The 15,582-nt window shown below is 31.8% G+C and overlaps 2 protein-coding genes across 9 annotated transcripts in view; both read right to left on the bottom strand.

Moving 5' to 3' along the window:
- The window catches only part of LOC148622226 (band 4.1-like protein 4), a 45,297-nt gene that overhangs the window by 14,997 nt on the left and 14,718 nt on the right, over window positions 1-15,582 (bottom strand). For 7 of the 8 annotated variants that reach the window (XM_088571896.1, XM_088571898.1, XM_088571895.1 and 4 more), the window contains exons 8-16: window positions 7,073-7,161; window positions 6,711-6,774; window positions 6,092-6,183; window positions 3,957-4,028; window positions 3,039-3,151; window positions 2,640-2,721; window positions 2,298-2,378; window positions 1,860-1,973; window positions 694-756 (exon numbers count right to left, since the gene is read on the bottom strand). In XM_088571896.1, coding sequence (XP_088428022.1) covers window positions 694-756; window positions 1,860-1,973; window positions 2,298-2,378; window positions 2,640-2,721; window positions 3,039-3,151; window positions 3,957-4,028; window positions 6,092-6,183; window positions 6,711-6,774; window positions 7,073-7,161 — 770 coding nt within the window. The remainder of the gene's footprint in view (window positions 1-693; window positions 757-1,859; window positions 1,974-2,297; window positions 2,379-2,639; window positions 2,722-3,038; window positions 3,152-3,956; window positions 4,029-6,091; window positions 6,184-6,710; window positions 6,775-7,072; window positions 7,162-15,582) is intronic. The other variant, XM_088571897.1, reaches the window with a different exon arrangement.
- LOC148622227 (uncharacterized) lies at window positions 9,996-13,457 on the bottom strand. Its single transcript, XM_088571903.1, has one exon. The coding sequence runs from the start codon at window positions 13,035-13,037 to the stop codon at window positions 12,336-12,338; it is 702 nt and encodes a 233-aa protein (XP_088428029.1). The 5' UTR covers window positions 13,038-13,457; the 3' UTR covers window positions 9,996-12,335.

Consider the following 15,582-nt stretch of genomic DNA (forward strand, 5'->3'; position numbering starts at 1 on the left):
GCTGGTACTTTATTTTCAAAAGACTAGCAAACACCAGTAAACTGACCAGTTATATCTGTACAAGTTTTAGAAATTTTAAACATAAGATTATTTCTTTTAATCATGTAGTTTCAGTTGAAATCAATTTGAAAATCATAATTTTGGTCAAATCATTTAAAGATACAGTACATCCTTTTCTAATTTGCAATGACTCACATCTCTAAACAAGATACCATGATCAAAATATCTTATTCCTCTAGAAGTCTATATAGTAAATACCTTATTTTCCTAGAGAAGACTAACTACCTTATCTCCTGGAGAAAACTAAATACCTTATTCTCCTAAAAAGAAGTCTCAATACCTAAATCTCCTAAAGAAGACTAAATGCCTTATATTCTAAAAAAAGTCTAAATCTTACCTTATTCTCCTAGAGAAGTCTAATTACCTTATTCTCCTAGAGAAGTCTAAATATCTTATTTTCCAAGAGAAGACTAATAACCTTATTCTCCTAGAAAGTCTAAATACCTTATTCTGCTAGAGAAGTCTAATTACCTTTATTCTCCTAGAGAAGTCTAATTCCTTATTCTCCTAGAGAAGTCTAAATATCTTATTCTCCCAGATAAGACTAATTACCTTATTCTACTAGAGAAGTCTAAATATCTTATTCTGCTAAAGAAGTCTAATTACCTTATTCTGCTAGAGAAGTCTTATTACCTTATTCTCCTAGAGAAAGACACATCACTTTCATTATCAGAGCCTTTGTTCTTAGGAAAATACCTACAAAGTACAAACATATTCAAACCATTAACATGACAGAATAAGGTAACTATTAACTTAATCTCATATATACTTAAGGCCAAATTGACTTAAATGGTAGATTCCCATCCAACCTCCACAAAAAATATGTGTGGGTGGGAGGATTTTATTTTTTATTTCTTACCAGATATTTGCTAGCCTAATTTTAGCTATTTGAAGTATAGATATGTTCTAAATAATTAGCCACATCAGTTTCAGAGAAGAAACATTGTTTTAGTCATTAAAAAATGAAAGATTTTGGTGTTATAGTTTCTCAATATTAAAAACTGATGTGAAAAAAATACCAATTTTTAAATTTCGACCCGATTCCTTTTTTATTTTTGCCTATTTTATTAAGGGCAGGATGGGATGAAAATCAATAATTATTTTCTTCGGCCTAATACAGGTAAAGCAATCAACATAGAAGTATATATAATGAAAATCTAAGTTAGATTTCTGGTCATAAAAACTCATTCAAAACATAGGTCTCTAAATATCCATGTAAAGTAATTATCAATTTGGTTTCGATAAGTTAAAAAAAAGTTATAACTACCACTAACTCTAATCATACTTTTTAATTACTGGTATTGAATTGACTAGCTCTATTTTGCGCATTTGTACAAAAGAAATAGATATTATGTAAAGTTTTGTAAATTAATTGGCTGATTTCAGTGTAATATTATTTGCAGTTCAAATTACATGACAAATTACACATACTACATTTATATACAATATAACACTTACATGCTAAGATAGATTGTATTTTGGTTACATTAAGAATAGAAGCAACAGCTAACAGGAAAACCAATTCAGACCAGTAATTCTGACTTGAATCCAACAAGTTAACATTCCTTCCTTAATACCTTTTTTTGTCACATTCATAACAGAGAAGCATTCATACCAATATTAATGTCTCTTGTACTTGATATCAAAGAATCAACTTCTAAAACTTAGTGAAATGCGACTTAATCACTTAATCACTGAGGGGGGTGGATGGCCAGTTAAGAGATCTGTTGATAATTTCTTTTTAATAGAAAGTTCTTTCATACCTCAAGTATTCTTAAGGTTTTACTACAGTTTCTTACTTTCTCCTATGACCACTTTCTGTGTCACTTCCTTGGCCAGCTGATCTCCGTGGAAATCTGTTAGCATCACTGTACATAGAAACAGGGGAATCTCTCCCAGAGGTGTATAATCCCCTGTAACACAAAATTTCTTTTTTCACCAACATAAGTACATTCATAAGGAAATGTTATTGAAGTCTGGCACATTGACATAAAAAACTGAAGCATGCTTGCTTCTATTTTGCTTCTGTTCACCTCATTTTCAAAATAAAAAACAACACCATCTTAATGAGAACTGTTTGTATAAGTATTTATGTATGAATCAGACATTTGAAATGAGCAGAAACATAACAACAGTGTAAAAATTAAGGCTGAGATTTGAAAATACTGAATGAATGTGTGGTTGATTAATTAGATCTCTACTCCCACAAAAGGCTTGGGCAATAGTTTTCTACTTACACATCTGTGTTGACTTCCCATGGAGCGGATCTAGTACTCTTAGGAGAATTTTGTAACTCAGGCAAAGATCTATGTCGAGGTCTGCAAAATGATTAAACATATGATCACTTACTGGTAATTCACACATACCAATATAAACAAGTAGAGAGCCTAGTGCCATATAAGATATTAATGGAACAAAAAATAGATCACTTTAATCAGTTATAAATGACAAATAAGATCATAAAAAGAAAGCATGGGAAACTCAATTCCAAATATAGTTCAATTAACAATGCACTCTTTTCTCCGTTAAACACTTACACAAATTCTGATCTTTACAAAAAAAAGTATTTCATTACTCACCCTCTGACATACTCAGGTGCTGCTACCATGGAAACAGCCCTGTCTGTTGGCATGTAAGGTAGGCCTTCTGATGACAGGTGTGCTTTAAAGAAGATAACAAAGAATACACTAAGTTTTATGTTATTCTCCAAAATAACAGTAAATGCTACTTTCATTACAACTAGAATACTATGTCAGAAAGGGCCCTGCCCCCAAAACTGTTTCCTACAAAAAAGCAAATTACCCAATGAAACCAAAGTTGATAAAGCACTTCTAAATACATGTATTTGCGATTAACTACTTGACAAAATTTGAGTTAAAATTCATCACCAAAGTTTGTGTAATAAACAAATATTCTCGTAATTTTTCAAACAAGCCCACAGATTGAATTATAAGAGTTCTACGGATATATACACTAACAGTTAATTCTGGAATCAGATGTTGTCCTTCGTGGATATCGTCTACTTGTTGCCCTTGGAACATCAGGTTGAGATCTGCCAGATTCTGACTGAGTGTCTCTGTTCTGTCGCCCACTGAAATACATTTAGACTCTTTATTCAATATTTTTTTTTAATCTATTTTTCCTTTTTTTTCTCTACTGTTTAAGACTTTCAATTTTCTATCTAGAATTTTCATACATGTTTAAATTCAGTAGAGATTACAATTTGGAATATGTTAAATATGAGATATCAATAAGAATAAAAGTATAAGACGGTGTAGGACTCAAAAGACTGTATTAAAATATATAAATCATGCTGTCAATATACAGTAAACCAGAAAATTTTGGCACCAACTTTATTTAGTGGTTTTTGTGATCCATCTTTTTAGCACAGTATTAAATGTGTGATTGTTTGTAAAATCACAGTGTTATGTTCTTCGAATAAAATATTTATGACAGTTCAATTTTTGTTTCACCGCAAAAATATGGAAGATAAAACTGACTTATTTATGTTCTGGTCTACAGTATCAGAAATACATCTGCATACAAAAATGTCAATATGGTGTTTATTCTTCAAAATCATAATAAATTATCTGGTATGAAGTGAGAACCACTCAAATTCAAAGCATGCCAATTATATGTGTTAGTGGAAGAATAAAATTGACACAGCAGAAAAACACGAACTAAATACTATAAATTATAGAAATAGTAAACATTATCAAACAAATAAGCACATGATAATGATGATGTTTGTTTAAAACATGTAAAATGATATAGTCCTACTCAGCATTAAAAGCATTTTGATTACAACACTATAGTTTTATTATATATGAAGTGGACATTATGTACACCAGCTTTCCACATTAGAATCAAAGTCCTTGGGAAGCTTATATTCTTACCTCCGACTCCTTCGAGCACTTGATCTGAAGTTTTTCCCTGATATAGATAATGCATCAGCCACTTGGTTTAGTCTAGCATAGGGATAGCATATGAAAATGAATGGATATATATATAATGTTAACATGAAATGTAATGATGTATAAATATGATGAATTCAAATGACTTCAAACTAGAAGCAGAGTCGTCTACATTTAAGAATAAGGTGTGTAATAAAACCTACAATGAACTGCCTAAATGTTTCTTAGAAATTTCTGAAAGAGGAGCTTAGTTCAATTCTTAATCATCTACTGTCTAAATCAAACAAATTTTAATGCACTTGAAAACAAATGTAGTTGCAAATCAAAATGCATTTGTCAATAAAACTTCTTTATAATAGAATAAAGATCATCACATCCTACTCCCAAGGTTCAACACAAATCTTTTTTTCTAAACCCTAAGTTGTTTCACAGAAAATAAAACTCTTAACTGTTTGCATCTACATGAACTCAGTGAAGATAAAATGTCTAATTTTCACACATAAAGAAGAGAAATATAGGGTAAACATGAATATCCTCACTTTGAAGTGAATATTAAGGTCAATTAAATTTAAACAGGTGCATTAAAGTAGATTGTAATTGCTCTACCTATATTATAAATTGATACTTTATTTTTGATAAAAAAAAACATTAAGCAATTAAGTATTAAGTACTAGAATTTGTAGGAATCAGGCAAAATTGAAAATAATGAATCATGCTCAGCAAATTACAATATGAGCACATAATTTATAGTCTATTGTGAACAAATTGATATGTTGTTTGTTAAAGAAGTGTCAAAGGATGTAGAAAAGTGATTTCAAAGTTACAATAGAATGATAGAATTAAAGTGAATTATCTCAATTTGATGAAATAGCAATGCATTTCATATATTACTGATATTTCTGCATTCCAGATAACATTTTGAATTAAGATTTCATGGACAGACTTGTGTGTGTTTTTTTTTTCTACCATGATTCATCCACTACCTGATTCTTACAGAGAATAACACTTAAGTTTAAATATGTAGAGGACTATATACACTAAATCACTCAATTACTTAGATGTTGTAAAAATGCATTTGCAATATATAAAATCTGTCAAAAAGCTTAGCTAAGAGGTAGTTAATCCAGAATATATGTATAATACAAACAGTTACTTCTTAAAGCTAGTTGCAACCAGGCAGTAATTATCATATACATCAATTAAGAATTTGCTAATTAAAATAGAATGTATAAATAAGTTGCATCATGCAACCCATATACAATAAGTATATAATCTTTGTGGATTTTTTCTTTTAAACTAAAGCATGTTAAACTATCAACATGTTTTACATTTTGGTTTACAGCCAGTACCGGGGTAATACAGTTAACTTCATGAAGTATAATTCTTCTTCCCTTGGTTGAACAAGAAATCTGTGAGTGATGGCTCACTAGTGATACCCCACCTTCAATCTTGATTAAGGAAAATAAACCAAGTCCTAGGTAAACAGGAAGTTACTGTCAATTTTTTTTTCCTAAAATGGATCCCAACATATGGCATACCCACAGTCCTTGCTGGGAAAAGTTACAAGAATTTTTACTTTTAAAATTATTAAGTAAAAAAAAAACAAATAGTCCTTGGTAAACATGAATTGTTGTCACATTTTTCCAAACATGTATCTCTTCATATAGCATACCTGGAAGAATGAGTTATGAAGTGGCTATGACAAGTAGTTGCAGAGAAACTGTGGCGGAAAAAATTGTTACGGACATAAGGAAACACAGAAACACAAACAAGGGTAAAACATGATCACTCCCTCTCAATTGGAGCAGAGGTATAACAACCATTACCAGACGAAATGTATTAGATAGTTAACTGGACTAAGGAAATTTAAACTTTCTATCAGAGATTTTAATACCTATAATATAAAAGAAAGTTTATGTTTTGATATTATCAACTGTGCAGTTAACTACCTAAGACATTTCATCAAGTACAATTCAATGAAGGAAAGATCAATTCATATAGTTAACTGTAGTACTCACTGTAAAAGAAAACAATAGAAGAAAAAAACCAACTAAGAAGTAGTAATGTAAAATTCTGGATTTACTTCCATTTTCTAAATATCTATAATCAATACCAACCTGAAAAATGCATGATGTTCTACACAACACTTCCATAGATGTTTACAGGCAGCTTTAGTATTCAACTCAAATGCATATGTGTGTTCCTCATTCTGAAAAAATGGCATTAAAGGAACATTAAATGATACCCGCCATGAAGTGGGGAAAATTTGAGATGGCAAAATGTTCAAAATGGCCTTACCTGAATTTGGATAAAAGTTGAACTTAACCTGTATTGAATGGTCCTAAATAATTATGCAAAGTTTCAAATTCAATTGATAATAATTTGTTATTTGACAATAATTGATTGTAAATCAGAGGATTTTAATCGATAGCCATTTGAGTTTGTTTTTGTTTTCTTGAGTATACATGTATATTATTATATTGTACATTCTTCAGTATACCTCAATTTCTTACTATGACAGCATCTAAGTCAACCTATGAATGTCTTTATAAATTATTAGTTCACATGTATTGTGATAAAAGAATAGTTACATTTTGTATTTTATTCATCTTGCTTATCATGATGATTTTTGTTAGCATATACTTATATTATGTAAGAAAAGTAAGTACCTTATTCTGACATCTATTGTAAAGTTCATATGAATCTTTTTTTTTTTGCAATAACCAGCATACTTACACTTTTATCTTTGACTTTAATTATAAATATCTTGTGTTTAAAAGTAACTTTGGTTATTCTTGGCCTGTAATAAAATTAGATTGATATATAGATAATTATGTATAAGATAGTATGTTGTATAACAATTTGGCAAAGTATATTAATTAATTTGTATCAAGACAAACAATGTATATTGTACTTATATTCCAAAAGATTATCATTGATAATATACCTGCAGAAAACTTGAAAATAGAGATTTAAGGTCTTTAAAAATTATTTCACCCCTCTCAAGGTCTTTGGCATCCTCCCACCACTACCCAATACATTTCCAAACACCAAGTTTGAAAAACAATTTTTTTCATGCTTCTTTCCCAATTACTTACCAGAAATAGTTTCCAACTTTGGCTTTATTTTTATACACAACAATACCCGTAGGAGTCAGCCCTAAAAAGTACTCCTGGTTACCTTCACCCTGAAACAGAAACAATTCAACTAAATGTAAGAGTAACCAAGGGAACCAATACCCGTAGGAGTCAGCCCTAAAAAGTACTCCTTGTTACCTTCACCCTGAAACAGAAACAATTTAACAAAATGAATGAGTAACCATGGGAACCAATACCCATATGAGTCAGCCCTAAAAAGTACTCCTTGTTACCTTCACCCTGAAACAGAAACAATTCAACAAAATGAATGAGTAACCATGGGAACCAATACCCGTAGGAGTCAGCCCTAAAAAGTACTCCTTGTTACCTTCACCCTGAAACAGAAACAATTCAACAAAATGAAGGAGTAACCATGGGAAACAATACCCATAGGAGTCAGCCCTAAAAAGTACTCCTTGTTACCTTCACCCTGAAACAGAAACAATTCAACAAAATGAAAGAGTAATCAAGGGAACCAAGATACCAGTGGAAATCAAAAGAATATAATCCAAGGATAAAGACTAGACAGATTTTTGTACCCTATAATACAAGAAAGTTTCTGCAACACAAGGATAAGTACCAAAACAATTTCTAATAAAACAACCATGTTCCAATGTTCCTTGCTAATGAAAAAAGTGCTGAAAACTTTAAATTCACTGAAATTTTCTAAGTCCAGGGGCCATAACTTCCATAAAAAATCAATCAACCCTAACCAAAGTCGAACTTAATCTGTAACCTCTCATAGTAAGCCTACATACAAAAGATAAAATCAATTGGTAAAAGCATTACGAAAAAAAGTGTGGAAAACTGTAAATTCACTGAAATTTTCTAAGTCCAATGGCCATAACTTCTGTAAAAATCAATCCACCATAACTGAAGTCGAACTTAATCTGTAACTTCTCATAGCAAGACAACATACAAAAGATAAAATCAATTTGGTAAAAGCATTACAAAACAAGAGGTTCCCAGGAGCCTAAATCACTCACCTGGTTAAATTTTGTCTTTCAATGCCAACAAATTTAACAAGAAGTTGTCTAACAATTCTGACTCAAGAAGACTTTGGTAGGACTTACCATAAAGACCATTACATAGCTTAACAGATTAAAATGAAAATCTGCCTACAGATAGATCTCATCATGCTGAACACATTTACTCTATGTCAAAATTTGGCTAAACCTAACAGTTTTGGAGATATATGTGAAAAATTACAGTCCGACTCCTGTCTTCTATTTTTAGTAACGGCAGCCATGTTTTTGACGGATCATAAATCTAAACATACCATCAGTGCAAGATACACCAAGGAATTTTCATACCAAGTTTGATTCCAATAAGTCAAGTAGGGTCAGAGGAGAAGATTTTTGAAAGAAATAAAATTAAAAATAGCAAAAAAACGTCGAAAAAGGGAAGTAATACCTAAATGGCTTTACAGATTAAAATGAAAATTTGACCACAGATAGATCTCATCATGCTAAACATTTTTACCCAATTAGAATTTGGCTAAACCCAACGATTTTGGAAATATATGAGAAAAATTACAGTCTGACCCCTATATTCTATTTTTAGTAATGGCGGCCATGTTTTTTATGGGTCAAAAATCTAAACACAATATTTTGTGCAAGATACCCAAGTGAACATATGTGCAAAGTTTCATATAATTCCGCTCAGTAGTTTCAGAGGAAAAGTTTTTGAAAAATTGTTAATAGACGATAACGGACGACAAGTGATGGCAATAGCTCATATGGCCTTTCGCCAGATGAGCCAAAAAAGTGCGGAAAATATGGACAGAAGCCCAGCATTTCCATGTCCCCTTGCAATGCATCATGGGGGACAATAAGAATAATAAATTGTAATTACTCACAAGAAATCAAGAAATTACCAATTCAGTGATAAAATGGACAGTTCTTCATATGATTATGAATAGGATACGAATGTTTGAGATAAAACCAAGTAAACAATGACATAGGAAAAAAATTCTGCCCCAATATTCATATCATCACAATGTACAATTCACGCTAGAATCACTAGTATCACTTGTATTGCCATTCATATTTGTTAAAAGTTCTAATTTAGAACACCTTTTCAACTTGTCAAGAGCAAACTAGAAAGTGAATCCCACAAAGGATACAACACTTAAGCTTTCTGGATTGGGATTAATTTTTAAATACAGCACAAGATAAATAAAAGTGAATTAGGTAGGTTTTTGACATGCATCTCATGAATTACCTCCTGTCTGATTTTTACTTAATAAGACCTAATATACAGTGGATAATAAAGAATCATTTATCAATTCACCTCCCCATATAGAAAAAAAATACTGTACATTGTAAGAACTGTTTTGATTTTAAGTCTTTTTTAAGTCGCTAATATTGTTAGCAACTTCTTGCACTCATAATTTCAGTACTTTACATTTGCATATGATTTGCATAATCATTTATTACTACTCCACATTAAGCTGCTGATCCATGTCATGTTTACCATCATAGCTTGACAGTTCTAGCTTCATACGAGATCAAATTGTACCCCTGAAATATTATTCACATGAGTTCTACATGTGTTTTTTGCTTGTATGAGAACAAGAAGTTTACATTAATAAACGAAATGATCAGTTAGCATTGAACATTACCCAGTTTCTGATACAGACACAGGGGCTTGTTACAATTGACAATATAAGTCATATACATTACCCGCACTTCCTGGTAACCGGTTGTTTTGATTGAAACACATTCAGGTCATCGCGGTTATGAAAGAGTTATCATATCAAGGGAACCAAGATTCTAGCAGAAGTCACCCAATTTTAGAGCATATCAAATTCATGTCATTTTGGATGTTGAAAGCAAGCCAAAATCAGTGGCATAGAATATTTAAAAATCAGCAACTTTGTGACTTCAGTCTTTGATTTTTTAAAGCTTTTTATTAAATCAAATTCAATTCTTTCTCTGTGATATGGAACATTGTAGTACAATTTCATACAGTGCAATACACTTTCACTTAAATTACTGTATAAAAACCAGAAAAAAATATTTAATTGGTCCTATTTAGCCCCTAATTCCTAAACCCTCCAAAATCAATCCCAGCTTGAGTTTAGAGTTATGTTGTAGTAACCCAGTGCTACAATTCTATAAAGAATCATAAACTACTACTCAAGTTAATGTGAGTAACCCAGAAACAAGAGACTCCCAGGAGCCTGAATCGCTCACCTGGTTAAATTTTGCCTTTTAAGGGCAATAACTCTAACAAGGAGTTGTCAGACAATTTTGACTCCATTTGATTCATTGGACACATTTGTAAGTCTTATAATAAGGATCATTTCAGCAATTGAAAACTATTGGCTAAACCTAACAGATTTGGAGATGTATGCAAAAATCTGCTGTCTGACCCATTGTTCTATTTTTAGAAATGGCAGCCATGTTTTTTCAGCGATCAAAAATCAGTCATTTTGTTAAGGATACCCTATAAAACAAAAATGCCAACTTTCATTGAATTTTGCTAAATAGTTTCTGAGGAGCAGATTTTTTAAAGTAATAACATCAAAAACAGCAAAAAACATCCAAAAAGGGCAATAACTCCAACATGGGTAAACAAATTTTCACCAAAATTTTACCACAGATAGATCTCTTCATGCTGAATAATTTTTTCCCAGTCAGATTTTCGTTAAACCTGACCGTTATGGAGATATATGCAAAAATCTGCTGTCTGACCCCCATGTTCTATTTTTAGTAACAGCAGCCATGCTTTAAAACAGATCAAAAATCCAAATGGTCATTTTGTTAAGAATACCCTTTACCAAAAATCCCCACATCAGTTCAATGCACGATACCCCAAGGAACATTCATGCCAAGTTTAGTTCCAAATGGTCAAGTGGTGTCAGAGGAGAAGATTTTTGAAAGAAATCACATTCAAAATAGCAAAAAAAAAAAGTCGAAAAAGGGCAATAACTCCAACATGGCTTAACATATTAACATGAAAATTTGACCACAGATAGATCTCATCATGCTGAACACTTTTAACCCAATGTCAAAATTTGGCTAAACCTAACGATTTTGGAGATATACGCTAAAAACTACTATCAGACCCCTATGTTCTATTTTTAGTAATGGCGGCCATGTTTTTCAATGGACCAAAAATCCTCACATCAGTTCTATGCATGATACCCCAAGAAACATTCATAACAAGTTTGGTTAAGGTAGTGTCAGAGGAGAAGATTTTTTGAAGAAATAACATTAAAAATAGCAAAAATTTTTTAAAAAGGGCAATAACTCCAACATGGCTTAATAGATGAAAACCAAAATTTGACCAGAGATAGATCTCATCATGCTGAACACTTTTACCCACGTCAGAATTTGGCTAAACATAACAATTTTGGAGATATATGCGAAAAACTACTGTCTGACCCCTATGTTCTATTTTTAGTAATGGCGGCCATGTTTTTCGACAGATCAAAAATCCCCACACCAGTTCTATGCAGGATACCCCAAAAAACACTCATACCAAGTTTAGTTCCAATTGGTCAAGTAGTTTCAGAGGAGAAGAGATTTGAAAAATTGTTAACGACCATGACGGACGACAACAGACGCCAAGTGATGGCAAAGCTCACATGGCCTTTGGCCAGGTGAGCTAAAAACCATTGTTTTGATCCCCTTTTCTTTTACCTCTTACTGAACCCCTTTTTGGATTATAAAATTGGTTCTGTTTAGACAGGTGTAAGTTTATCAAGGTTATAAATATATTTAAATTGATATAAAGGAACTAAAAAAGGGATTGGCTTAAATAGTTTTCTGCCTATAAGATTTACCTATGAATATTGCAAAGAGTGACAGGCTGTTCCACCAGTGATATATGCAAACCAATTAACATAGTAATGAGAGAGGTTGGGAAGCAGAAAAAAAAAATGAACATTTTTTTCATGTATTACAATAAAGACATACTGACTACTACATTTTAAGATACAATTGAACCTAACAATAAATACAAATAACAAAACAATTTACACCATTTGCTAAAAATTTGCACATTTCAATGTGACATTAAATACCACTAAGTAATAAAAATAAGTAACTGTTAGGAAAATATCATTTGTAATCCTTAAGTATGTATATATGATGTAAGCAATGTACATGCAGTCTTCTTGTTTTGTTTTTGTTTTGTTTTTTCACGAAACTTGAGTAAAATCTTAAAAGTTCAAAAACGATGTGAAGCACTTCTAGTCCTTCATTTATTCCATATCTCAGTACTTTTTGTGCTCAATAGGTATTGCTTTGTCTCTGCTGGAGGAAGGCAAAGTAGGAAGAATTGCTTCAATGGTTAGTTTGCCACCTTCACTTAACCTTGAGGTCAATGTTTCTGGATTGACTTCTGGAGGCAATAAATAGGACCTTGCATATTCTCTCTTTGAAGAACGATTTTCATCTTTCTCTTCATGTTTCGCTTGAACTGATAACTGGTGGCCTGATGTTTTCACAATAATTTCCTCTGGCTTGAATTGGGACATGTCATACTCTAGATAAAATTTCCGCTTTCCACTACTATCTTCCATGATGGGATTATCCATTCGAAAGTTTTCCATCAATCTCCAGTTATCAGTGGAAGGTAAAGCAAAGCTGTCCTTCATTTTGTTGATTTCATCTGCCATACTTCTAGGCATATCAGTAATCCTTAAATCATCAAATTTTGGCCAGAAGCTTTGTAAACTTCTCTCCCAATTTCTTCTCATTTCGTTGTTTATTCTGGCCATTTCATTGTCAAAACTTGTCCACATTTGACTTGATGATAAAGGTCTCCTTTCAAACTCATATGGAACCAAATCATCAAACCTAGAAAATCTGCTATCATATGGAATTGGATCTCTTAAAACTGGAACATGTCGATCATATCGAGATGGCCAATAACCATCATATCTCACTGGAACAGTCCTTGACATAAGAGCCATTTTCACCTTAAACTTATGAAATAAATTCAAAGAAATCAATTCTCAGAGTAAATGCAAATCAATCTTAAGTCAATCTACATCCAAAATACTTTAATCCAACTATCCCTGGCAGTTCATTGAATTGCAAGCTAAAAATTGTCAATTTCTAATTCTCTCTTTAAAACCACAATCCTCAGGTTTAAACAGTTTATAACATATGAAAAGTTTCCAAATACCACTTCAAAACAGCAATTACAACTTCAACCTCAATTAATTTCTATCTACAGAGATAAACCAGTAAACTTAACCAGCAAATATAAGTATCCCACCAAAATATCTGCTCCAAAACTCAACAAGTAACTAATTATGAACAACTTCTCCCTTTAGATGACCTTCCTCCCCCTACAGGTATGCCTTTATTCAGCATAAAAACAAATTTTTTACCCCTTGACAATTTACGCCTCAGCAACTCTACAAAGTAATATGGTTGTTTACTATCATTCCATAGCCATTATATCATTAATTTGATTACTTAATCATCCAGGTAACAAAAACTGGATTTGTACCTATTTTAACTGCATTTTCATCTCTGCACTTTGTCTAACTTCAGCAGCATTAGTTTCACAAATCTTTAAAATTGAGATATAAAAAGAATTAACTTGGTTAATTGCCAGATTTAAAATCATTACTCCTTCCATTTTAAATCAAACAGCTCCTATGAGTCAGAATAAACTAAAATCCAATTTTGATGTTGGACTATAACCAAACGTTGCTTAAAATGCTGCCATTTAAGGGACATTATTTTGTACTTTGAAAGGAGCCATGCAGCTGATTGTATCTGAAGTTGCAGTAGCTTTCTATCTCTTGCAGCTGATGTGATTTGAAAGTCCCATCTCTCATACAAAATTTGCATGATTAACATGGTAGTGTAGCATACATATGTATACTTCAAATAAACAAATCTAATTAAATATGGTAGCTATCCAACAATCAATTTCAGAGGAGATATTTGATAAGTGTTTATATTAGTTTTAGTCTCACAACTCCTACAACCCCTATGTAAGTTTAAAAACCTAATTGATTCAAGCATAATACAGTAGCCATATTTTACAGATGGATAAAACATATAGTTCAATTACTCTAAAAATTGGTATGTGAATCATCAATAACCTTGTTCCATCAAATTCATTGTGTTTAAATGGGTCATTTATTTTTTTTCAAGAAGACAAATGTAGTTCTATAATATCAGAAGGAAACTTGCAGTTCCAAAAAAAACCTAACTTGTTTGAGAATTCACCAATAAAGCACAATGGCCAAAACTATTTCCAATATAGAAGCTACAAGATCTAATCAGTATAATAAAAATAAATGTGAATAAAATAATGCTTTCATAATCTGAAATGGTTCAAATAATCAAATCTGAGATTTCAGAATGGTCCAGTTCTACCTATCAGTCAATCTCAGTAGAACAATGGCTGGCTTCGTGTACAAACACATCTATATCTGACCAATGAAAATACTACTACCAAGCAGTTCAAAGGATAACAATGTCTGGCTTCATGTACAAACACCTCTATATCTGACCAATGAAAATACTACTACCAAGCAGTTCAAAGGATAACAATGTCTGGCTTCATGTACAAACACATCTACACCTGACCAATGAAAATACTACTACCAAGCAGTTCAAAGGATAACAATGTCTGGCTTCATGTACAAACACCTCTATATCTGACCAATGAAAATACTACTACCAAGCAGTTCAAAGGATAACAATGTCTGGCTTCATGTACAAACACATCTACACCTGACCAATGAAAATACTACTACCAACAGTTCAAAGGATAACAATGTCTGGCTTCATGTACAAACACATCTACACCTGACCAATGAAAACACTACTACCAAGTAGTTCAAAGGATAACAATGTCTGGCTTCATGTACAAACACATCAATATCTGACCAATGAAAATACTACTACCAAGTAGTTCAAAGGATAACAAAATAAAAACACAGTTTCATAAGGTACACCTCTATCTAGTGTACCGTAAGTTCAATAATGTTCCCTAATATAGTCTAATTAACTTCAAATGTATGGGACTTGAACTACTAGTCAGACTGCATGCTTGAAAACATTTAAATTAAAAAAAGTGCAATAAAATTCAATAAATAAAGAATTTACAAACAATGGCAACAGTAAAAATGCAGATTCCAAGAGATAAATGTGTAAAAACAGTAAAGGTTTATTCCAGATCCTTTCAGTCATGTTTTGTTGTTATGTACTAGAATTTGTTTTCATAAAATATGTTTATAGATACCTTTTTTTTTATTCCAACATTTACTATGTTCAATTTCTTTTTCAATTAATTTTAGGCAAATTCCAAATACATGTAGCAGACAGCCATGAAAAATTAAATTAATGCAATGGTTTTTACATGTAAATATCACATTTTTGCAGCAAAGGAAGTTATTGTTATCAAGAAAGTTAGGGGCTGACAGAAAACTTCTATCAAGGTATTTAATTAACACACCTGTTTCACCTTGACACCATCTACAGGTAATTCAA

Source organism: Perna viridis, chromosome 3, assembly GCF_037379345.1.
Source record: "Perna viridis isolate PV_CMFRI_1.1 ecotype Kerala chromosome 3, ASM3737934v1, whole genome shotgun sequence".
NCBI lineage: Eukaryota > Metazoa > Mollusca > Bivalvia > Mytilida > Mytilidae > Perna > Perna viridis.

Bases quoted from the DNA above. Each gene is read 5' to 3' on its own strand.
- LOC148622227 (XM_088571903.1), bottom strand. From the start codon at position 13,037: ATGGCTCTTATGTCAAGGACTGTTCCAGTGAGATATGATGGTTATTGG.